Raw genomic sequence first — 23,752 nt, 5'->3', positions numbered from 1 at the left:
ACACCCTTTCCAAACATTACAAAAAACATATTTATCGTTTTCAAGAATACCAAATACCCCTCCCCCCACCCCACACACATTATTTGAAGAGCATGCATTTAAAATAATTTGTTGGCTTGCCTTAGTTTAGTGTATTTTCATGCCACTAGATGGCGGTAGCGGCTCATTGAATTGGAATGAGTGCCGCTGGAATTAAATACTAAAAGAAGAACGTTGCCATTCAAAACAAGCTGGAAGGATTTACACTATCTCCATTCTCCAAGGTCTAACTTATTCTAGCTCATCGAGATCAATGTTTTGAGGAGCTCCTTAAATATGGAAACTAGTTTTACCCTTAGTTTTGTTAGCATTGGTGATAAACAGCGACAGCGTTGAGTAGTAGCTAAACTATGAGTAACTAGATCTGGTTACTCTCTCCAAAGGCAGAGCTATGGACTAGCTACGTTTGCTACGCTTCAAGTAACAGAACCATAAGGGTCCATTTGGTTCCAAACTATCATGTAGCTGGGAACCCCCTGGAACTCCCTCAAGGACCCCTGGGGGTCCCCGGACCCCACTTTGGGAACCACAAAGCGACAAGCGCCGTAGACAGTGCGTTTCTAGCAGTGAAACAAGAAGCTAAAGGAGCTAAGCTATGAGGTGCTAAAGTAGTTCATTCAGAATTCAGAATGTAGCGTTCAAGTAATTTAGCCGTTTGTGTCTGGGTAGTTTGGCAAAAGACTATACATCTTCAGTGGCTCATCAACATGAAATACCACAATATAGATGAGTGCAGATTGTCATCAGAGAATTCTCCACCTCCATGTGCAAATCAACTTGAATTATACTTTTATTAAGTAACTTAATATCTACTTATTTTGAAAGAGCTTTTAGTGTAGCTCAGTTTCCCTTTATGAAGAGTAATTAGTACTGTTATGGTCAACTTGTGTACTCTGTACTGTACAGCACTACTGTAGTGTATTATAACTATGAAAAGAAAAAAACATGTCTACCTCCTTTTCCCCCCAATTCACGAGTTTCAAATGCAGACTGCAGTCCTACATCTGCCATGTTGGGGGAGCAACAGGTGTTGCAAACAAATTAATTAGTTCTATGCCATTCAGACTGTTTGCAAATTGAAATACCGGTAGTTCATTTTCAATGAGACCTGCGTTTTTGCTCGGAGAAGCGACAACGCAAGCGTATTTACGTGAGCGCGGTCCTGTGCATTTGTTGCGCCCGCTCCTCGCGGCTCGCCACACACACTTCCACTCTGTTTGAGCATAGGTATATGAATAATAGAGACGCACCGGAATTCCCCTCCCATCCATTTGCATTGCATTGCGTCTCTATTATTTATATCTATGCTCAAACCGAGTGGAAGTGTGTAGTGCGAGTGGTGAGGTGACGACTAGCTAGTTTCAAAAAGGGCCTTAAGGCCTATTCATAGTCTGGATTTCCGGTGGTGAGGTGACCACCGCTCCGGTGGTGAGCTGATCGACCACCGGAGCTGAAATAACGTTGAGCGGTGGTGAGTAAAAACAGAGAGAAGGGCTGGGGGCGGTGGTTTGCTCTTCACCGCGGCTCAGTGACGTCATGTTGTAGTTCGGTGGTCACCTCACCACCGAAAATCCAGACTATGTATGAGCCTTTAGTTGTCCTTTTTAGGCCTACTGCCACGCCCACAACTGAATTTTACCCACAGGACCAATAAAGCTCTCTATTATGTATTTTGCCATGGAGTGGACCCCCATCTGAAAATGTTTTGTGCTAGGGACCTCCATCAAAGATTTATGTTAAAAGTTTAAGTTGTTGCAGATTTAGCTAGAGACTCCATGGAACCGCCTCAAGGATCCACTTTGAGAATCACTGATCTAGTAGCTTATACCTAGTTATGTTTGTTTTTTCAAGTAACTTGTCCAACACTGACTATATGTAAATTAATGTATTTGTCAGATCTGTGATCCCGGAACAGGGATCTTAACATACACCAGTGTGTGACGAGTCCGACACACAATGGAGGGAGAAGAAGCCTTAAAAAACTACTGCAGGAGAATGATTTCACATGTCCGTAGGAAGCAGCAGCACCCTGTCTCCCAAGGTTATTATAGTTTTGCATTTTCCATTTGTTTTTCATTCATTTTCGTTTTTAACATGGGCTTTCTAGTTTCTAGTTTTTGAGGGGTGCCTAGCCCCCTCCTATGTCCAGCTTTTAGCTTTGTCCTAACACAAACATTAAATGCCATTGATAATGGACAGTTTTTGAGTGTTTTGTGTAAACACAAACATTGAAGACGAAGATGAGGACGCAAATTCTAATTGGCTGGAATGAGATGATATATGATAAGAGACAGGTTTTTTGCTGGATAAAAATGGTCTTATAGGTTGTTTTTTGTAATATAGGGTAGTTTGGGGCAAGAAAGATACACATCGCAAAATTTGGTATATAGTCTTTCTTTTTTTGGGCCTAAAATATTGTCTATATACATACATTCATGAATCCACTTGCTGTCACTATTGGGCAATTTCTTTTTTCATTAGCATCCTATGGCAGGCAAAATTGTCAAACTTTCCTTATGCTTTAAGTAGCATGTGACATGTCAAACTAGGGGGTTTTCATGATTCTGAATACATTCCAAGCATTAGTTTTGCACAAAAAACACTCCTTGGGCTACAAACAGCCATAGACGTCACGATAAATGTGATGAGGTCAGCGCAAATGTGACGAGGTCAGCACATTTTGGGCAAGTGGCTATGGCTGTTTTTAGCCCAAGGAGTGTTTTTGTGCAAAACGAATGCTTGGAAGTTTGACATGTTACATGCTACTTAAAGCAAAAGAAAAGTTTGACATATATTTTATATATGTTTTTTTGTGGCTTTCGCCTTTATTTTATTTATTTTTTAATGGAGTAGGCTGACAGGAAATGGGGAGAGAGATAGGGGGGGAAGACAGGCCGTCGGGATCGGGAGTCGAACCCGCGGCACACTGCCAGACTGGATTACCAGCCAAGGTGCCTGGACCACTGAGCCATGGCCCAGGCCAAGTTTGTCATTATTGCCTGCCATAGGATGTTAATGGTAGGGTCACAAGAAACCCCTTTAAAAAAAGATTGCCCAATACCGACAGCCGGTCAGCAAGTGGATTCATGAATATAATGTATATAGACAATATTTTAGACCAACACAAAAAAATACTAATATACCAAATTTCCCACCCGTCCACCTCGACTGCCGGACTATGACGGGAACCGGCAGCCTGATCGTCGGAAACTTGGAAGTAGGTCTGATACGCGATCATGTTTCAAAATGTCGCCAAGTAAAATGTCATGATCTCTAGCCCTAGTTGGACGAGGAGGAAGGCATCTGCTCGGACGACGTCAGACTGAGGTTGACCGACCTCTCCTTCTCCCGGAGGTTCCAAGTTCAAAACCGAACAGATGTATATATAGAGGGAGCAGCAGCAACCCACCGGCCTCCTCCCCCGGTCTCCCGCAGTCTCAACAAGGCCCCGCGGGGCAGCTAATATCACTGCTGAGGCACAAAACCTTCAAGTCTGAGATGCAACGGGTGAGGAAACCGGAGTCCTAGTTTAGGCTACTAAAGCACAGCACGGTTCCCTTCTCGGCTCTGTTGTGAATTGTTTAGTGTGTCTCTCTCTCTCTCTCTCTCTCTTTCTTTTGTTTTATGTGACAACAGGCTGCAGAGGTGAACCGACATGATCCCTCCGTCTGCAGCGTGTGTGTGGCGGAGCAGGCTTCTCTGGCCTTGGACGCTTTTATCAGGAGGAAGACGACACAAATGGATAGCCGAAGACTGGAGGCCAGACTAAACATGCACTTATGCAACTGGGTATGTGTTTTGTCGTCTAAAGACACACACAGACAGGTGCGCATGCATGCATGCATGGATGGATGGATGGATGCACACGCGCGCGCGTTCACTCTGTATCTATAATCTCTCTCGCTTATTGTCTACCGATCTCCTTCCACTCGATTCATTGATCATTTATTGATCAGTCACGGCCCTGACTGACAATTATTATTTCTCTTGTGTTGTTACAGGACAGCGTGTGCCTTTTGGGGGAGTTGGCGCGGAGCCTCCCTAAGCCCTCCGACGCCCCTCACAGGATTTGGGAGGAACTGATTGGTCGAGGGAGGGTCACAGCAACCTGGGGTTGCCATGACTACGAATCAGGAAAAGTGAAGTTGCCCTGACAACAGATGAGATGGGGTTACCCTGACAAAAAAACCTTACAGGAACTCATTTAGCAGGACCTCGTTGTGCTTTTTTCCGACAGCTACAGACATGACAGGCAGAGTAAAGTATGAATGCGAGGAAGGGGAGCCGCTGCTTTTTGGGGCGGGGGAGACAGCCACATATCTATCCCTGTATTCGTACCGTTAGAGAGAGCTTTTCCATTAGTGCAATAACCACCGAAATTAATACTGACTGATGATTAATAGCCAGACGGTCTGAGTTTCATCCAGTCTGATTAAGACCCTTTTATGGCTGTTCTTTGTGGCACTGTCAGGAGGCGAGCTGTCTAGGAAGTATCTCCATGCATTTTTGTTTCATGTTTCATTATTCTAAGCGTCCCTCACTTCACAGTTCACACGAGTGTGATTCTTTTTACTTAAACTTTTATTCTGGAAGTCAGACAGTGTTTCCACACCCCCGAGCGGAAAACGGCCGACAGCCGCGGACAGAAGAAGCCGTGTTTTTTACGTCATTTCCGAGTTTTTTAAGACGGCTGGTGGATGGAAAAGAAGCTCCACCTCCGCGGCTGACTGCAAGCGACGGACAGATTCCCGGAAACGCTCACCTCCGCGTGCTGAAATAACCATTTCCACGTTATTGTTGTTGGGTGGGGGGGGGGGGGGGGGGGGTATTTCTTAATTCTTACTGGACATTTGCACATAACGTAGGATTTGTCCTTTCCATTTCACCCAACCTAGAGCTGTGGCTGCCATTACTAACGGCACCCGGCGAACACAGGGGAGACTGTTGGCTCACACTAATGTCTCCACTCTTCCCCCACAGCCGTTTTAGCCTTTGCAAGCCACGTAAGCACAATCAAATTCAATCAAATCAAATTAGTCTAAACCATTCTCGCTCGCTGCTTAGCAGAAATGTGTGTGAATGGAAAGGAGAAACAAGATGACAGCTTGCCTGTCACAGCTTCGGAGTGGCGGAGATAGACTCTAGCATTTGGTAGAATTAACCCATTTTGGGCGGGAACCCCTTTTGGTGTTAGCATTATGTTATGCTTTAGCTATCGGAAAATAGCAGATCTACAAGCTCATAGGTCTACGAGCTTGTAGGTCTGCTATTTTTGAAAAATCGTGAAATGTGCCTCAAATTTGGAATATATATTTTCAGAACGAACGTTTTTAACTCAAATCTTTGCTTCTGGAGGGTCCCTGGAACAACATGTTTTCAGACGGGGGTCGGAGGCCAATTACAGATCATTTTTGGGGTCCTTGACATGACATATTGTGAGTGATACAGGCCTAGAAACATAGGGTATTTCAGGAAACCGTCAGGATTTAGAAGACATTTTTTTCAGGACAAAATGGGTTAATGGAAGACTTATCTGGCTTGCTGCAGGGCCAGGGGTAGGAAACCGTAGGCACGGGTGCCAACATTGGCACAGTGGAGGGTGTGATCGGAAACCTCATCTCAGAGCTTAAAGCAGCGTAGATATTGAGGTTCCAAAAACGGAGCTAAGATCCGTCATGGATATGTATACTGTTGGGACTTTTTCTGTTTATCTGTTATTCTCCTTTTTTAATTTAACCTGCATTTCCTGTATGTTTTGGAAAAATGTTGAGTGTCGCTAGCCCCTCCTATACACAGCCCCTCCTATGCACAGCTTTGTGAGTCTGTAGCACGGAATGTAATGATTTGATTGGCTCATGTATGATGATAAAAGTGCCCCTCACTTCACACAAGTGTGATTTTTCTTCCCTTTGGGGTGATAATTCAACCTGTGTATTTGATGGTTTGCACTTTGCACTGGAGGAAGCTATTAGCTATCGATTTAGTACGGTGGATATTAAACGCGTCTGTGAAAGAAAAAAAAACGTTTGGGGAAAAAATTTGTTTAGTCAGTTAAATTAAGTCCTCTCACATCTAATTTGTAAATTATACAAATTACATCCTGCATTCATTCAAACTCCAAACTGACTGGAACTGGGAGTTAATGCTTTCGAGTACAATCGTGAAATCATCATGAAAGTATTTCTGAGGAAGTAAAATAAGATCAACATGGAATGAATTCTGTACTGGCCATATAAGGAGCATGTCTTGTGTACAAGATATACATATGGAATGTCAGAACAGCTCCATATACGGAGGTAAGAGTGGTAGCGGGGACATTCTCTCGAGTGTACAGGGTTTGATGAGGTTAATTCTCAGAACAGGTGACATATATATCCATATATGAAGATCTAAGGGTTTGAGGTCAGATGTGGAGTTGCTGGCCAATACTGATGTCATCATCAGGGATGTCAAGTGGATTCATGAATGTGTATATATATATATATATATAGACAATATTTTAGGCAAAAAAAATTACAATTTCCCACTTCACACCCCCCGGCTGCCAGACTGTTATACCGGTCTTTGCAAGTAGCTAGAGTCGCTAACATAACATGCCTTGTGTCACATGGATTTTGATTAAAGAAAGCCAATGCACCATACTTAATTTAAGTACAAAATCAACATTTATTATTGTATTAAAGTTTAACACACAACACTAATTAGAGCAAACAAGTGTGGTTTCCTTTTACCTGTATGCTGTAAACATTAAAACAATACTGTTTATTTCACTATGAATAAACCCACTGGACTTTTATATTGTCACAAGGAATTACAAGACAGCCATAGGGAAAGATGCATGCAGAGCAAACAATTAACTTAAAAAAAAGGGTACAGTAACAAAATATAAACATGGGCACATTTAAGTTCAACTTTTTTTCTCTTCCTCATATCATTATTGCAGTTACATGGTAAGGAGTCTATTCAACCTAATACAGAGGCTACATACATATCAAACACACTCAAAGCACTGGTTAGAAATGAGAGCATGACATTAATACCGGACCTTAAAAGGTCTTTGGGCGGCTTATATAAACAGTGGTGTACCACACCTTGACTGTGTATGGAAGTTGCTGTGAATCACAGATCTAAGATCAGCACGATCCCGAATCGGACCCCAGCCTGTGTCAACCATATAGGCTACACAGTAAGATCCTGAGATTTTACAGTGTAGTAGTGTACTAGTACTAGTACACTGGTGCTAAATGTGCTAGGCTGGTCTTAGATCAGCATCTCAGACCAGTTCCCTTTGACACTAAGCAGAGCTGGGAGGTGGAGTGGAGATTACTCGTCGGGTTTTCTCTTGGGTTTCTTGGGGTTGCGTGAGCGACTCTTGGCCTTGCACAGTGGGCAGATGGGAGCGTTGCGGTGGATCTGCTGGTGGCATGACAGACAAGCCTGGACAGAAACAAAGATAGATCGATAAGATCATTTATTTGTCCTCGGGGGGAGAAATACAGTTGGTGAATGAATACATAACACGGAATCCAAGGAGACGCAACACACACCTGTAGTGTTGTGGGCCAAGAAAAATAAGCAATGAAGATAAAAGTTGTCGCTGCACCGAAATCTCCCGAATCAAGTCTTGAGTCTCTGAGCTGGAGTCTGAATCGAGTCTCGAGTCTTTGAGCTGGAGTCTGAATCGAGTCTCGAGTCTCTGAGCTGGAGTCTGAGGCCTCTTTTAGACGGCGACCATCTCCAGATAAAACGTCAAAGTCCCGCTACGTTCTCATTTTTATTGACCATTTACATGAGAACGCACACTTGAATGAAAACGCTACAAAGTGCATGCATATACATGCCAGGTCGCTAGGTGGCGCGTGGCCTTGTGGGGTCCGTGTGACGCAGCGCATATATAAACCATAGACATAAGTCACGCATGCGTAGAACTACTTCCGTTCTTCTTCTACACAGAAAGTAAACAAACGTTGCGTCCTACTCTATGCGTCCTCGCGTCCTCATCACTAGCATGGTTGTTGTTGTTCGTTTCCCCTAGCAACTGACGCATGCCTATGACACCATGTAAAAACGTAGGACACGGGTGAGCCGACCAGAGCTGACGTAAGCCATGATGTCACAATTTTTGCGTATCCACCGTTTTGCCTGTTTATATGGAGACCATAGGAAACGGCGTTCTAAAAGATATCCACTCTGGGAGGTGGTTTCACTTCGTTGCGTTTTCACCTCCTGTGAACACGGTTCTCGTCTAAATGACAGCAGCAAACGATACTTTATTTTGCCGTTTTTTATGAACACCATCCTCGTGTAAAAAGCACCTGAATCAAGTCTTGAGTCTTTGAGCTGGAGTCTGAATCAAGTCTCGATCGAGTCTTTGAGCTGGAGTCTGAATCAAGTCTCGAGTCTTTGAGCTGGAGTCTGAACCAAGTCTCGAGTCTTTGAGAAGCAAGTGTTGTTTGGTCACGAGTCTTTGTGTACTGCGTAGTCATGCATTGATTGAATACTTCATTAACAAGTTTGTTGTTGTCCATACTCCTCCATCGCTCCTTCATCTTTTAGCATAACATACAGTAACAGCATTGATACATTATTTTATATACCCATGCTAACTTAAAAAATGTTATTGCAATGCAATTAGCTAACCTTTTACCCGGACGTTTTTGTGTTTTGTTTATTAATCCTAGGTATTAACATTGACTACAGCAGGTTACATGCTGTATGTCAATGTTAATACCCAATTACTTAATAATTCATTCAAGCGTTCCGGAGCTTTTCAGATTACTTAAAAAGAGAGAAATAAGGAAGATACACTTTCAGTATCACAGCTAGGAGAAGGGAACCAGCCTCTTAAAGAAGGCAAATGCACTCTTGTTGCCAAGAACCTGTCGACCACAAGAGTCGTCAAATTGACATATGTGAACAGTCTAGGTCCGAGGGACTATTCAGTCATTCTACTCTAGGATCAAGGAACCAAAGAGTTGCCACCTAAAACACCTAGTCATACTGTGGAGAGACTGGTGCTCAACCAAGAGAGAGAGCTGAATTAAACGGGAAAACATTGAAACATATCTTAATTACGTCAAAATCAACATCAGTATATAGTACCTACCGAGCATACGCACATAAAAAAAGCCAGCCGAGCCGACCACAGTATAGTACTTACAACTTACATAGGCCTACGTGTATACATACACATACGTTACCCAACCAATATTGAAACATATCGTAATTACGTCACCATTGACAGCCAGTTATAACCCGACTTTATAGTATTTAATGTCAATGTTTTACAAGAGAGGCTGAGATTTGAAAGTTCGTAGCGGTCGACAGTTCTCGCACACTAGTACTACTCGTGTGCGACGCGCAAGTATAGGCTCTCGACAGAGTGCAGGTCTAGTCAATGTCCGTGTGTTAACGAGCCAGTTGGTGGCAGCTGAACATGCATGATTAAGTTACTCTAGTCTAGCTGACGGTGAGCTATGCATGGTTTGTGAACCATCATTCATATGCAGTTATGCACGGAGATAAATTGTCACATTAGCAAGTGACCCTCGAGGTCCAGCTTTCAGGTGCTGGATGAAATATTTTATTTGTATATGCCGTTCACGTTGTGTTGGGGGACGATTTGGGCCGTGTTATGTGAACCTACTAACCCATTCTGGGCGGGGAACCCCTTTTGGTGTTAGCATTGTGTTATGCTTTAGCTATTGAAAAACAGCAGATCTACAAGCTCATAGCGCGCCACCGAGTGGCGCGCTACGAGCTTGTAGGTCACTTGTAGGACACTTTTAGAATCTGATCTCAGGTCAGAATGGGTTAAAAATTAAACTGTCAGAATGTAATAGACATTTTTTAGAATCTGATCTCAGGTCAGAATGGGCTAAATAGCTCCCAGCAGCTGCAGGCGTGCTCACAGCCGCTGGGCCCATTTATGCAAGTCAGTCATTTATGGCTGACGCCAAGCCCGGGATGTATAACATTACACATGATAATTAAAAAGAACTAGTGCTGTCAGGCGATTACAAATTTTAATCGCGATTAATCGCATGATTTGTGTAGTTATTCGCGCGATTAATCGCAAAACCTTTTTTGCTCTAAATTCAATGATGAACTGAAGGAAAACGCTGTATTGTAGAGATGCTCCATGCAACATTAATGTTACTTTTTTTATTTACCTTTTTTCCACATGACGTATGAAAAGACAAGTGCAATGTGCATTATTTTATGGCTTGCCCATTTTCTCTCTTTTGAATAATTCTGTGCAATTAGCACATTCAACACAAACAACTGTTTCCATAAAACAAACTAACATAGGCTACTTCTCTATAAGCAGAATAGAGAGAGCAATGCGTTTGTGGCTCAAACTTTGTCTAATATTGTTTTAGAGCAGTGGTTCCCCCAATATTTTTTCAATCTACAAAAATAATCCCAAAATCGCTTATAAATTAAATTAAATTACTTACTAATCGCTTATTTGGCAACACTGGACAAAAACGACCAGTGTTGCTTCTTTTTGTCTTATTTTGTATAGACCTAGGTGGCTTGTTTCTGCCATAGAGTTATATTGGCAACACCTCTGGCTTCTAGCTAGCTGGTGCGTCTGGCTGCTGCTGCTCGCCTCGTCTCTGTAGGCTACTGTGTACTGTCAGTCCCAGCTCCGTGACTGGGAGATGGGACTGTGGATAGCCTGGATAGAACTTTCTGTTACAGTTAAATCCATAAACAAGTACCACACAACTGAAAAGTATCGCGACTGTGACGGCAAGTTAGAAACGTGTGTGGCTATAACGAGGCACAGCTGTTTACAATGCGATGCAAAATTAACAGCGGGGGTTTTGCTTTGGGTCTGGATGGATGAATTGCACAGGTTTCTCAAGCTTTTTTGGACTGGAACGTACGACACGAGCAAAACCTTTGTGAAATGTAAATGGAAGGCTGTTACTCCACTTAAAACATCCTAACAAGGGGTCTGGGAAGGGAGTGCATTGCAGGAACCAGTATTCCTCAACATCCCGCCTGCCAATCGCTGTGTTTTTTTTTTGTTGCGTTAATGCGATAAAATAAATTAGTGCCGTTAATAAGGTGTTGCGTTAATGCATTAATAACGCGTTAACTTTGACAGCATTAAAAAGAACATAATGCTAATACACTGGATTCTACAACAACAAAAAACAAGTACAGTCGCTATGTGTTGCATCCTTCAAGTAGTGCCTTAAATTACTCTATAGACTCCACTTTCCCCAGTTTCCCAGAGAGTCCTGGAGATGTTCAGTGGGCAATATACTAAGTGTTTAAAAACACTACCAGTGGCGGAAGTGCTTCAAAATAGGAGCTCTGGGGTGCCGGGGTTGTCTCAGCGCTTTTACTCTGAAAGCCATGAACCCGGAAACAATTACTAAAAGAAAGTTGACTTTACATTGCTAGCTTACATTGCGATCATTTTAATTTATACGATATATGATCCAAAAAGCGTTCATATTTTGCGGGAGAGACGGATGAGGAGCAAGAAATGAAGCGCCAGCATATCGATCTATTCATCACCACGGAGAGCGCCCTGGATTAGGAGATACGAGTCATTCTTTCCGCCGCGCTAACATGCGAGTCAACGGCAAGCTAATAATTGCCCAGAGCGTTAGCATACGGCAGCCGAAAGGCGAACGGGCCAAAAAAAATGGAACAATTCAGAATATTCTTATCTCGCCCCGTATCATTGAGGATGCGCTAGGAGGACGTCCTCACACGTTCTTTGTATACAGCTCGGTTCGAATCCTTAAGACGTGCCGGTCTGTTCCGATACGTACAGAATGTGTTTTAACCAGCATGCACGGGGCCGTTTGTGTGGTACCTTCATGGGTGGGGGCTGCTGCCTAAAGGTAGCCGTCTGGCGGGCATCTTGCTTCCTGGAGACCTGAAGCTGCTGGGCCGCGGCGGCGGCTGCCGCGAGGGACTCTGGGATGGTGGGCTCGTGGGGCTCCTTCTGCCACTCTGCCTTCTGCTTTTCAAAGTAGCTATTGAAACCAGGAGAAAGAAAGAAGAATTGGGTTGGCGTCGGCTCTTAGCCCATTCTGACCCGAGATCAGATTCATACGAGGTTTCCACTGGACACGCACACACTGGTCTGATTAACCCATTCTGACCCGAGATCAGATTCTAAAAAAATGTCAGTCGTTCTTCGATTTTTTCAAAGATGGCAGACCTACAAGCTCGTAGCGCGCCACTCGGTGGCGCGCTACGAGCTTGTAGATCTGCTATTTTTCAATAGCGAAAGCGTGACGTGATGCCGACACCAAAAGGGGTTCCCGTTCAGAATGGGTTAGAATGAAATCACATTTCAGATTACTACTAGTTGACAAAAGGGAAGAGAAGTATAAAAGGAAACGAAGGGAGAAAAGCGAGCACAAAGCAGGCTTCAAATTAAAGTGCACCCTGGTCAGCCTCACACCATTCTCTAGCATGTTCGAAAAAGTATAGGCACAATGAGTTAGTTTGCGCACTCATGTGTGACTGTGTGCGCACGCGTGTGTGTGTATGCAATGCATGCGTGTGTGTGTGTGTGTGTGTGTTGGCAGCGGCAGACACAGGGAAAGATGCATTTGTCCTTGGACTTTATGCCTGACTGGCCCACTTTCAAAAAGTAGTATGATATCTAATTTCATTACTCCCCTGCTTTCTCACAAAAAGGGTTGTGTTGGAATAGAATAGAGCAGAAATGTGATGACTTAACAGAGATCAACGGAGCGGTCAGATTGAACACAGATTAAAAGGGGTCCCGTTACCTATGATGCAGCGTGTAAGCTCACAAAACCACTCAATTAACCAAATAAAAACAGCTTTGTGGAAGTACAGTACAATTCTGAGCCATGCATTACTAAATAACTGAAGAACTAAGAGCAGGTTAAGAGGAAAGCTGCTGGCTGGACAGAAGCCATCTCCACAAGGCCATGACAGTTGCCAAGTCACGGTGAACGAATAAATAAGAACACCACTTTGCCAGCAAGCTCTCCCTTCCCCAATATGCCATTTGCTACAACCACACACACACACACACACACACACACACACAAAGGTTGTCTATAAATGGAAATTTGTGGATAGAAATCCCCCCCTAGTTATTTTCATTGTTCCGAAAATAACCCCACTTCCTTTCCTAAAATGGGACATTAATAGGCACATGTTAACCCTCAATCCTGTCTTAATTACTTAAACCCATAGCTTTGCAAAATATTCGCATATTATGACATAATAGTTAGATTTTTTGTAACCTGTACGTGCCCGTCGGCCACCACCGGCCTACTTGAGAACGATGCAACTTTGGGGGGGCCTAATAATACCCAGTTGTCAACTTGTCATAGCACCTGTTTTAACTATCTGTCTGTGTCCCTTTTGTGCCCATACTGTATATGGAGATCTCTGTATCCGTCTGTCTTGCCTGTGTGATGACACAGTCTTGAGTTGAAACACCAGTGTTTCACAAAGCAGGATTATCATAGTTGGATCATTTAAAATGTTATGAATTAACAGAATCCCAGCATTGTAGGCCAAGGGTGTCGGACGGTGGTGTTTGGGGTCAAGGTGCAGTCGAATTTCACAGGTCCGGGCTTCCTCCTTTCAGACCTGTGAAGAGCTCTACACATCCAACAGCTCATTAAAAATACTGGCTTTTTACTTTGTCACGAATCAGCCCCCTCTCCCCTGACAATCCCACCGAAGCCCTTCCCTCCCTACCCGTCTGTCTCCTTTGTTTGGAGCCTTTAAAAAAAAACTGCATCGCATCAACAATGCCAATACTGGCTAGCTACAAAAAGAGAACTTTTTACATGCACGGATCCTACGTCTGCATGCTCGTACGCACTTTTCTACCACTTGAAAAGTGCTTGACCACTTTCCCTCTATTTCTCTGACGACGAAGATCGATACATGCAGGCATAAAGTGAATGAAAGCAAGTTATGAGTCTGTGCAACATGTTTAAAATGTTGGAACTATACCTCGGGTCCACCCCCACACCCAAGTTGTGATCTTTGGGCCTGGATCCAATATGGATACATAGTGAATAGTTAACCCGCCTTTTCAGAGACGTTCAAATTTAGCTGGATAAAAAATTGCATATTTACAGTGGGGACGGTTGGAAGAATGACAACATTGGAATGGCGAGCTGGAATGAACAGAATCCCAGCGTCGGAGCCAACGGTGTCGGGGTGTTTGGGGGGGTTATATTGGGGGTCGGGAGGGGCGCGGGCGGGGGTCCCGAGACATTGCCAAAGCATTTCCCCCCCCCCCCCCCCCGGCCAAAAACGTTGAGAACCCCCTGGATTAGACTAGCACTGAACTTTGCCAGGACTGCTTTGACCTACAGACAGACTATATGGGGGAGGTGGGGTAGCAGGAGTACTCTTGGAAACCTTAGAGATAGTACAGTGCAGCACAGTACAGTACAGTACAGTACAGTACAGTACAGCACAAGGCCCTCGAAGGTCTTTTAGAAGGACTGAGTTCAGTGCCACTACCCTGGAATCACTGAGGTAGGTCCTGGTCCTATATCTGCCTAGATAATAATAGGTTTTACTGTTACATATTCTGAACTAGAAAATTCGCAATTTAAAAAAAATTGCAGGGTGTGGTTGCCGACCGTGCAGTGTCTTACATATGCCCCTCCCACTAATATTGCCAGCCAATTACAATTTCAAGTCACACGTTAGATCATGTGTAAGTAATTCGGAGGGGATTTAACCCCCAAAATTCATGTTTGTGCGACAAACGGTAAAGGGCCCCAGCACGAAAAGCTACTATACGGCCTGTTTTGAAGCCGAATATACAAAAGATATTTTGACACTACTTTTCTTTCACTTAAAAGGAGGAAACTGATGACAAAAAGATACAAAAAGAGAGAACTATGACTCATTTCGACTTCATGTTGACATATCCGTGGTGCAGTAGAGATCATATCATGCATGGAGATGCGGTCCGGTCCCATTTAGACCTGAAGACATTTCTGCAAATGTCAGTTTTCTGAAAAGCCTATGTTTCTATGTTAGTCATTCTTAAAGTTTTTCATGTCAAGGACCCCAAAAATATATGTAATTGAAAATATGAAAATATGTTGTTCCAGGGACCCCCCATGAAGCAAAGATTGAGTTAAAAACGATCGCTCCGACAGAATATATATATTCAAAGATTTGCACCACATTTTCACGATTTAAAAGAAATAGCAGACCTACAAGCTCGTAGCGTGGCACTCGGTGCCTCGTTATGAGCTTGTAGATCTGCTATTTTTCAATAGCTAAAGTATAACATCTTATAACACCAATATACTACAGTACTATGCTGCATGAATAAACATACAATTTGATAGCATACAGTAGAATAGATCACCCAGGTTTTGTGGTTTTTCAATCCCCACACGTGTGCGTGCGTGTATGTATAAGTGTTGCAACACTTAAAATGTAGAATATTAAATTTTAACGGTAATATCGTATCGATATCGCAATATTTGGCATAAATACAGAGATTTGAAATACGGAAGTTTACAGAATCTATTGTAGTCGATAGGACTCGCGTGAGTACATGAACCACGTGACCGGGCTGTTTTCTGCCCCCTCAATGTCACAACTCTGTCTATACTCTATGGCTCTGTTGTAATCCAAACGTACTAGTGTGTGGGAATAGGGATAGGGTGGCCTGGCTGGGTGTATGACTTGACTACCGCGGCCTGAATGATTCAGCCCTGCAGCCCTGCTGTGAGATATGATCTGGACAACAGATGTCAATATGAAGTTGAGGATAACATTGACCACTTCTGTGTCTTAGTCATACTTCTCTCTCCTTTCTTTTGTAATCTTTTTTGTCATCAGACAGACAGCTTGGTCATATACTTCTCTCTTTGTTGACGTTTTGTTAACTCATCCTCCTGCCGTTAACCCAGTGGTGGAAAGTAAATAAGTACATTTACTCAAATACTGTACTTAAGTACAATTCTGAGGTATTTGTACTTTACTTGACTTTATTCAAATTCCCAATACATTTACATCTACTCCACTACATCTCAGAGCCAACATTTGTACTTTTACTCCACTACAATTATTTGAAAACTTTAGTTACTAGTTACTTTGGAGATTTACATTTTGATTAGAAAAACATACATTACTGTAACCACTTCAACCCTATATACATTTCGACCATTTGAAAATAGCTGATCTACAAGCTCACGATGCGTCGCGATGCATTGTGTGCGACCTCTCTTTTCTATTCAAATATGAGGGCGAGGCTGCGTGCACTGGCCATATATGGAGCGTGTCTTGAGTGTACAGGGTGTGATGAGGTCAGATCAACATAATGGAATGTCAGAACAGGTCAGCTCCGTATATGGAGATCTAAGGGTGGCAGCGGGGGCAGTGTCTTGAATGTACAGGGTTAGGCACAATATATGGGGGCTTTCCGCATGTATGGGGATGATGATGTCATAGTGATGTCACGAGACCTGGGCACAATATATGGGGGCTCTTCCCATGTATGGGGATTTTGAGTGACAAAAATGTATGGGGATTTTGAGTGACAAAAAACCCAGCAAGATTTCATAGTTAACATATGGGCTTAATATCAGGGATCTCCATAATATGGGTTTAATTGCGAGAGCAGGTTGTAAGAAAAAAAATACATATTTAGCCCCATGTTCGAATGCCCATGTTCGAACATTCAAATGAAAAAAACTAAAGTTGTCCTTTAAGTCAAGTGGAACAATCAATTTGTTGATAAAAATATATATAAAATAAAAGAATCAATAGAAATAATCAATAATCCCATTCAGGTGAATTTAGCTGCTATATTCCATTATGTAGTAGCCTATAACTGGCATAGAAGGGCATTTTTTATAGCAATTATAATTAGGTTCGTCACGTCCATGTAATAAAACCCAACAGTCGGGGTCAGTTCTGTAATATCTCGGAAACAAATCAGATCTCGGAATGAATTTCACGGGTCCATTGGGGTTCCGGCCCCTCATTTTGGACCTGTGAAATTTGTTCCGAGATCCCATTTAGTTGTGAGATATTAAAGAACCCGACCCCGACTGTTGTGCCGTGTATTCATCCATGGACCCGACAGTCGGGGGTCGGGTTCTGTAATATCTTGGAACAAATCGGACCTCGGGAGCGAATTTCACGGGTCCATTAGTGTCCGGGCTCATCCTTTCAGACCTGTGAAGAGCTCTACATCCGACAGCTCATTAAAAATACTGGCTTTTACTTTGTCACGAACCAGCCCCCCCTCCCCTGACAATCCCACCAAAGCCCCTTCCCTCCCTACCGGTCTGTCTACTAGCCACAAAAGACAATTTTTTACATGCATGGATGGATCCACGTCTGCAATTGCTTGTGCGCACTTTTCAACCACTTTCCGACGACGACGAAAATAGATACATATGCAGGCATAAAGTGAATGAAAGCAAGTTATGAGTTTGTGCAACATGTTGGGACTACCTCGGGTCCACCCCACACCACCACACCCTTGTGATCTTTGGGCCTGGGTCCCAGCTTGGGAAACACTGGTCTCTATAGACTCTAAACTCTGCTGTTCGACTCCTTAACCCATTCTGACCTCAGATCAGATTCTAAAAATGTCTTCTACATCCTGACAGTTTTCATTCTGACCTGAGATCAGATTAAAAAAAAGTCTTCTATGTCAGTCTTCTAATCTTTCAAAAATAGCAGACCTACAAGCTCGTAGCGCGCCACTCACACATATATACAGTATATATATATTCAGGTCTGAACGCAGCTTTACACTGGCTCCCTGTGTATCAACAAAATGATTTAAAAAATACTACTGTTGGTCCGACTCTATATTATTATTAGACCAACAGCTTTCTAGACTCTATAAAGCTTTGAATGGTTTTCGGGGCCGAAATGCTTTTCTGATCTCGTGCTACATCATTCATGAACCATCCAGATCTCTCTCTCTCTCTCAGGTCATCTTGCAAAGGTCTGCTTTCTGTCCCCAAAAACCAAAAATAAACGTGGGGGAAGCAGCATTTAGTGCATTTAATTTTATAGCACAACATATCTGGAACAAACTCGCGGAGAACTGCAGGTCTGCTGCCGCTCTTTGTTTCTTTAAAAAAAAAAAAACACAACTAAAAGACCTGCACTGTAACTTTTTTTTTCCCCGTCGTCAATCGTCATTGTATAATTGCCGTTTCCTTTGCTTGATGTTCTGTGTAAAGCACATTGAATTGCCTTGTTGTTGAAATGTGTTATCTAACTATAACTGTGCCACGTCACTGTCTGTCTGTGTGTGTGCGTGCGTACTGTATGTACGGTTGTAACGCACGAAACTCGAGAACCGCTTGCCCCACCGACTTCAAATTTCCTCACCCCCACAGGGAGTGCAGTGGCCCGGCCTTGAGTCTGTGGCATACGCCGTTGTCTAGAAAGTTAGAAATACCACAAAAGGCTCTGGACAAGACAGGCTCTGCCAGTGGACCTAATGAGCCCACGTCCCCTCACCTGTGCAATTTCCAGCCTCTGCCAATTGATTACTTAACCAGTCCACTTTTCACAGTCGGTTTGCACATCAGGCTTAACCCATTTTGACCCGAGATCAGATTCTATAAATGTCTTCTACATCCTGACAGTTTTCTGAAAAGGCTATGTTTCTATGTCAGTCGTTCTTCGATTTTTCAAAAATAGCAGACGTACAAGCTCGTAGCGCGCCACTCGGTGGCGCGCTATGAGCTTGTAGATCTGCTATTTTTCAATAGCTAAAAGCATAACATGATGCGAACACCAAAAGGGGTAACATGTAAGTTAGTAATATTATTGTTAGTATTGTAATTAAATGTAACGTTATCAGTAGTCGTACGTGTCCAACACTGAAAATACTGTACTTGAGCTCAGTGTTCGCCTCAGACAAAGCGCACGTGCACTCTCTCTGACACACATACACCCGCCAGACATACACACACACACACGTCATGACGTCACACACCCACACACACATGCATGAGGACACTGTGCATAACCTGTGAACTGTCCTAAAGCTGCACTCAAAATAATATGGTATTATGTTGCCATGACCTGCATGGATTATTCTGAAGTGCCTGTTTTGTGTGTTTTTCCTCAACCAATTGTGTTCCATGATTAAACCGATGCGAAGTCATGACGCACGCCGCACACAAAATACATGAATTGAATATGACTAATGACGCTACTAAATCTGCTTGTGCAAGATGAAGCTGGTTATATACACGAAGCTGGCTATATAAAATGTGTACAATACTCCTTTATGTTCAAAATAGTGTTCAATACCAATTTAACTGTTGCTGTTGGGGCTACATTCATGTACATCCTTCGTCCATGCATTATACACGGATGGATAAATGGAGATACTATATAATGCATTTTTAAAGCAAGACTGGTGTGTGTGTGTGTGTGTGTGTGTGAGAGAGAGTCTGGGCACGCTTTAGCGGACAGAAGAAGCTGTCTTTTACGTATTTTCCGAGTTTTTAGACAGCTGGTGGATGGAAAAGAGCGTTTCCGGGAATCTGTCCGTCGCGTCAGTCAGCCGCGGCGGTGGAGCTTATTTTCCATCCACCAGCTGTCTGTAAAAACTCGGAAATGACGTAAAAAGACAGCTTCTTCTGTCCGCGGCTGTCTGCTAAAGTGTGCCCAGACGGCGTGCGTGTGCGTGTGTGTGTGTGGTACTGACTCCAGTGAGAGTTTCTCTTCCTCTTCGTTGAGGTTGGGGAGTCTGTGCAGACCCAGCGCCATCCGGAGGGCGTCCACGTGCTCCTTCAGAGGTTTGTACTCGTCGTGGAGGCGGCGCGTGGTCTCCAGAAGCTTGTTCAGGTCGTTCTCGGACTGCTTGATGGTACTCTCCATCTGAAAACGACACAAGAATATATATAATACAGCAGAATAAACATTTCACGTACAGTACCGTCAAATATATATATACACAATGTCGGCCAAATAATATATTTCATATATACCATATTTGATATTTGTTGTTGTGGACAATGTGAGGGTGACAGTGAGGGGGTTCCAGGTGGTTTGCCAGCTAAATGAAAGAGCTGGTAACCAATTGGACGCTTATCCCATTTTGGGCCGGGAACCCCTTTTGGTGTTAGCATATGGTGTTAGCAAAAATAGCAGATCTACAAGCTCATAGCGCGCCACTTGGTCTGCTAAGAATGACTGACATAGAAACATAGCTTTTTCAGAAAACTGTCAGGATGTAGAAGACATTTTTTTAATCTGATCTCAGGTCAAAATGGGTTATATAGACCTCTAGAGTCTATAAGAGTTAAATTATTGTTAAACATCTGCATTACATACTTTGCAACAATTAGAGAATGTAGAATTGCTATTTTTGATCAACGTTTGCCTGCCATCTCTCCCATGGTCACATCGATAGTACAGCATGGAACTGTGGACAAAAATCTTATCCGACGAAAACAACAAAATATTCCACGCTTTGGGTCTGAGAGATTAAATCTCATCAAATTGTGGTCTCTGTGGCTCAAATGGCGAATAATAAATGGTTCTTGATGTGAAAAAAAGGCCTATAGTTTGTGCTGGGTCTCATCCATTCCGTAGCATTGACGCTAATAGCGGTACCCACCACGTTGATGTCAGCATGGATGAGTCGCAGCTCCTCCACGTGGGCCATCTTCTCCTGCAGCAGGAGGTCCATCTCCTGCTTGTACTCCTTCAGGTGCTTCTCCTCGGACTCCAGGGCCTCGAACTCCGTCTTCAGACGAGACTTGATCTTCTGCATTTGGATGGTCTTGTTCCTACAGAACCCAGAGAGACACACGACGTCGTGGTCAGTGACTTGAGCACGGTGCCATTTCATTCAGAGCCATTATTCACTCGGTCAGTTCTCTGATTTATTTATCATTCATAGCAATTTCACAGCACACTGATCTTCAAAACCCGCTCTCAAAGGGCACCTACGGCCGGTAGCCGCAATTTGCAACTCTAGATTTTTTTTGAATAATGGGATGAATCTAGAGTTGCATTACGCCTCCATTGACTCCCCATTCATCCAATTTGCTTTTGCGATCTGCTTGTATTAAACGACCTTAAAAACTCACCAACATTGCAGCTCTAGGCCAAGCTTGAATTTTCCTCTTTCAATCTGCCATGCCTTTGTTTCATAAAAATCCACCGTAGACATGTTACGAGGTACTTTCTGTCAAGAAGTTCTCTGCGGGTGATTCTTATTCTAAGTGTTGGAGTTTGGAAGCACTCACTTTTTATTAACGGGTCGCGCTGCTGCCTCCTGCATTATGTGCAAATGCGAAACAGGTGGTACGCACTATGCAGGGCCGTTCGTGAATTACGACGAGTGCTTCCAAACACTTCGAAAAATAATTAACCGCAGATAATTTCTTGACAGAAAGTAGCTCTACGGTGGCTTTTTATGAAACAAAAGCTTGGCAGATTGAAAGAGGATCAAGCTTGGCCTAGAGCTGCAATGTTGGTGAGTTTAACGTCGTTTAATACAAGCAGATCGCAAAAGCAATGAATGGGGAGTCAATTGCAACTCTAGATTCATCCCATTATTTAAAAAAGAAATCTACAGTTGCAAATTGCGGCTACTACAGACAGCTGAAATTCGAAACTGGCCCCAGTAAAATCTGAATCCCCACCCCTTTTCCCCCTCACTGTAGGCTACTGTATATGTTTTTCCACATTTGTACCTCCTTTATGATGATTTCCTGTTTTTGGCTATATAAAAGTGTATATTTGTAGGTCTCTAAATGTTATTGATTGATTGAAATATGTATTAACAGTTTGCAGAATTACAGTACATTTCAAGCACAAACTCAATACAAAGACTGTTAACTGTGAGTGGACGACCCAATTAAGCATTACACTTGTTTACAAGAGGGTCCACCATGTTCAATTCATCAAAACATTTAGAGACGTACAAATAGATTATGAATTGAAAACGGTGGACCCTCTTGTAATGTAAACAAGTGTAATGCTTTATGGTGTCGTCCACCCACAGTTAACAGTTTTTGTATCGAGTTGTGCTTGAAATGTACTGTAATTCTGCAAACCGTTAATAAATGAATGCATTCCGTTCCTTCCACCACTGCATACAGCTAAATGGGCTAACACGATCACATCTGGCATTTGTTGATCGACATCTGGAAGGAACGATAAGGCATGACTAGAAAATGCAGCAGCATGCCTTTTGACATGAGATTCTAATTCTGCATTTCCTTTGGCGATAGAAACGTTGCCAACGCTAACCGGAGACAAGTTAACAGCAGAAACGCAACACAGTTGATGCAGCTAACTGGCTAGCATTAGCATTAGCTAGCTCAATAACAAAAAGCCAACAAGCTATTGTTGGCCCCGGCTAACAAGTCACACACGCGCGGCGGCGCGCGCACGATCGCCGGCCTCTCTGCAGTTTTCCTACAACAACATGCATGCACGCATCCTTTTTTGATTCAATATGAAAGGCTCAGCTCACCGTATCTCCATGATGTTTTCTAATTTGCACATGATTTCTTGCTCGTCCGCCATGGTTTGTAGGGGTTTTTTTTCTCGACACAGACAGACAGACAGGGCCACCGGGACTGCTCAGTTCACTTCAGTTGGCTGCTCTCCAGTCTCCTCACTCTCTCCTGTAAGAAAAACACAATAGCCGGCGTGTGCGCGCAGACGGGAGCGCGCACGCAGAGGGAGACTAGACTATAGTGGCTACGTGGAACTGAACTGACCTAATGATCTATGAGGACGGAGTAGTACTACAGTTCACTACAGTGAGAGAGAGAGAGAGAGAGAGAGAGAGAGAGAGAGAGAGAGCAGATGTGACATGCCACTAAAATCACCATTGGCATAGGCTAACACGGATAATGGACCATGTAGTGTTTTTAACACACAGTATCGTACTAATAGTCCAATGTAGATGAATTGATTCGTATTTTTATCTTCTTTGGTTGTGTATTTTTTTGCACAGTTCTGTAATAGTTTTGTTCTTTGTTGCTTTTATAGCCTACTGCTTTGTCCTTTGATTGATGGATATGATTGAAATCTTTATTTCAGGGGAATCCATTGACACCTGGGCCTCTACTAAAAGGCACATTTACAACAATGATTGTACATACATGACAAGGTATACTATACCGGTAATACAAAGAAACCTGAAACCAAATATTACAAAAAGCAGGTGCATATAAGCCTTCTTCCAGTAGAGGTCAGTTAAAAATGGAGGGATGTTTTAAAACTAGCAAACAACTTTTCTTGACAATCATTCACATGGACCACATGGACCATACACCCTGAAGGCAGTATCTCCCAGCGTAGAATTGGCACCTTCATACGTCTTGAGATCATCATGGTACCATAACTTGATGTATTATGGGAATTTGGGATCTAGCAGTTTTGTCAAATACAGGGGTAGCTTGCCAACTTACGTAGTGCTTTGTATGTAAACAGGCTTATCTGTTTTCCTTCTTTGTCTTTGCCAGGCCTCACTTTCACTTGCAAAAGAGGTCTTAAACCTCAATGGGACCACCCCAGGCTACATGCATAGCCTACATGCATACCTGCACAACACTCCTGGATTCTTACCATCTCCCCTGCTGTGCTTCTGAATTGTAATTTCTCCTGAAAATATCAACCCAGACTCTATGGTGAAAGTGAGCATGCCCATGGGTGTTACACCCCCCACTGATATATGCAGCCAGCCAGGGCCATAATG

General features: G+C 43.2%; 2 protein-coding genes across 2 annotated transcripts; one reads left to right on the top strand and one right to left on the bottom strand.

Moving 5' to 3' along the window:
* Positions 1-211: 211 nt before the first annotated feature.
* On the top strand, positions 212-4,835 carry LOC308322731 (uncharacterized protein). The gene is made up of 5 exons (XM_080774138.1): positions 212-263; positions 1,936-2,080; positions 3,317-3,546; positions 3,676-3,828; positions 4,041-4,835. Exons 2-5 carry the CDS (start codon positions 1,996-1,998, stop codon positions 4,191-4,193), a joined length of 621 nt encoding a protein of 206 aa, XP_080630264.1. The 5' UTR covers positions 212-263; positions 1,936-1,995; the 3' UTR covers positions 4,194-4,835.
* Positions 4,836-6,685: 1,850 nt separating this feature from the next.
* On the bottom strand, positions 6,686-22,770 carry zc4h2 (zinc finger, C4H2 domain containing). Its single transcript, XM_080774093.1, has 5 exons — positions 22,520-22,770; positions 20,651-20,822; positions 19,736-19,908; positions 11,882-12,044; positions 6,686-7,476 (listed from the first exon to the last, which is right to left on the bottom strand). Exons 1-5 carry the CDS (start codon positions 22,570-22,572, stop codon positions 7,363-7,365), a joined length of 675 nt encoding a protein of 224 aa, XP_080630219.1. The 5' UTR covers positions 22,573-22,770; the 3' UTR covers positions 6,686-7,362.
* Positions 22,771-23,752: the final 982 nt, after the last annotated feature.

This window comes from Protomyctophum bolini, assembly GCF_963924005.1.
Source record: "Protomyctophum bolini genome assembly, chromosome: 10".
Classification (NCBI taxonomy): Eukaryota; Metazoa; Chordata; class Actinopteri; order Myctophiformes; family Myctophidae; genus Protomyctophum; species Protomyctophum bolini.
The sequence above is the reverse complement of the archived record's forward strand: the minus strand, read 5'-3'. Positions and strand labels throughout refer to the sequence as shown.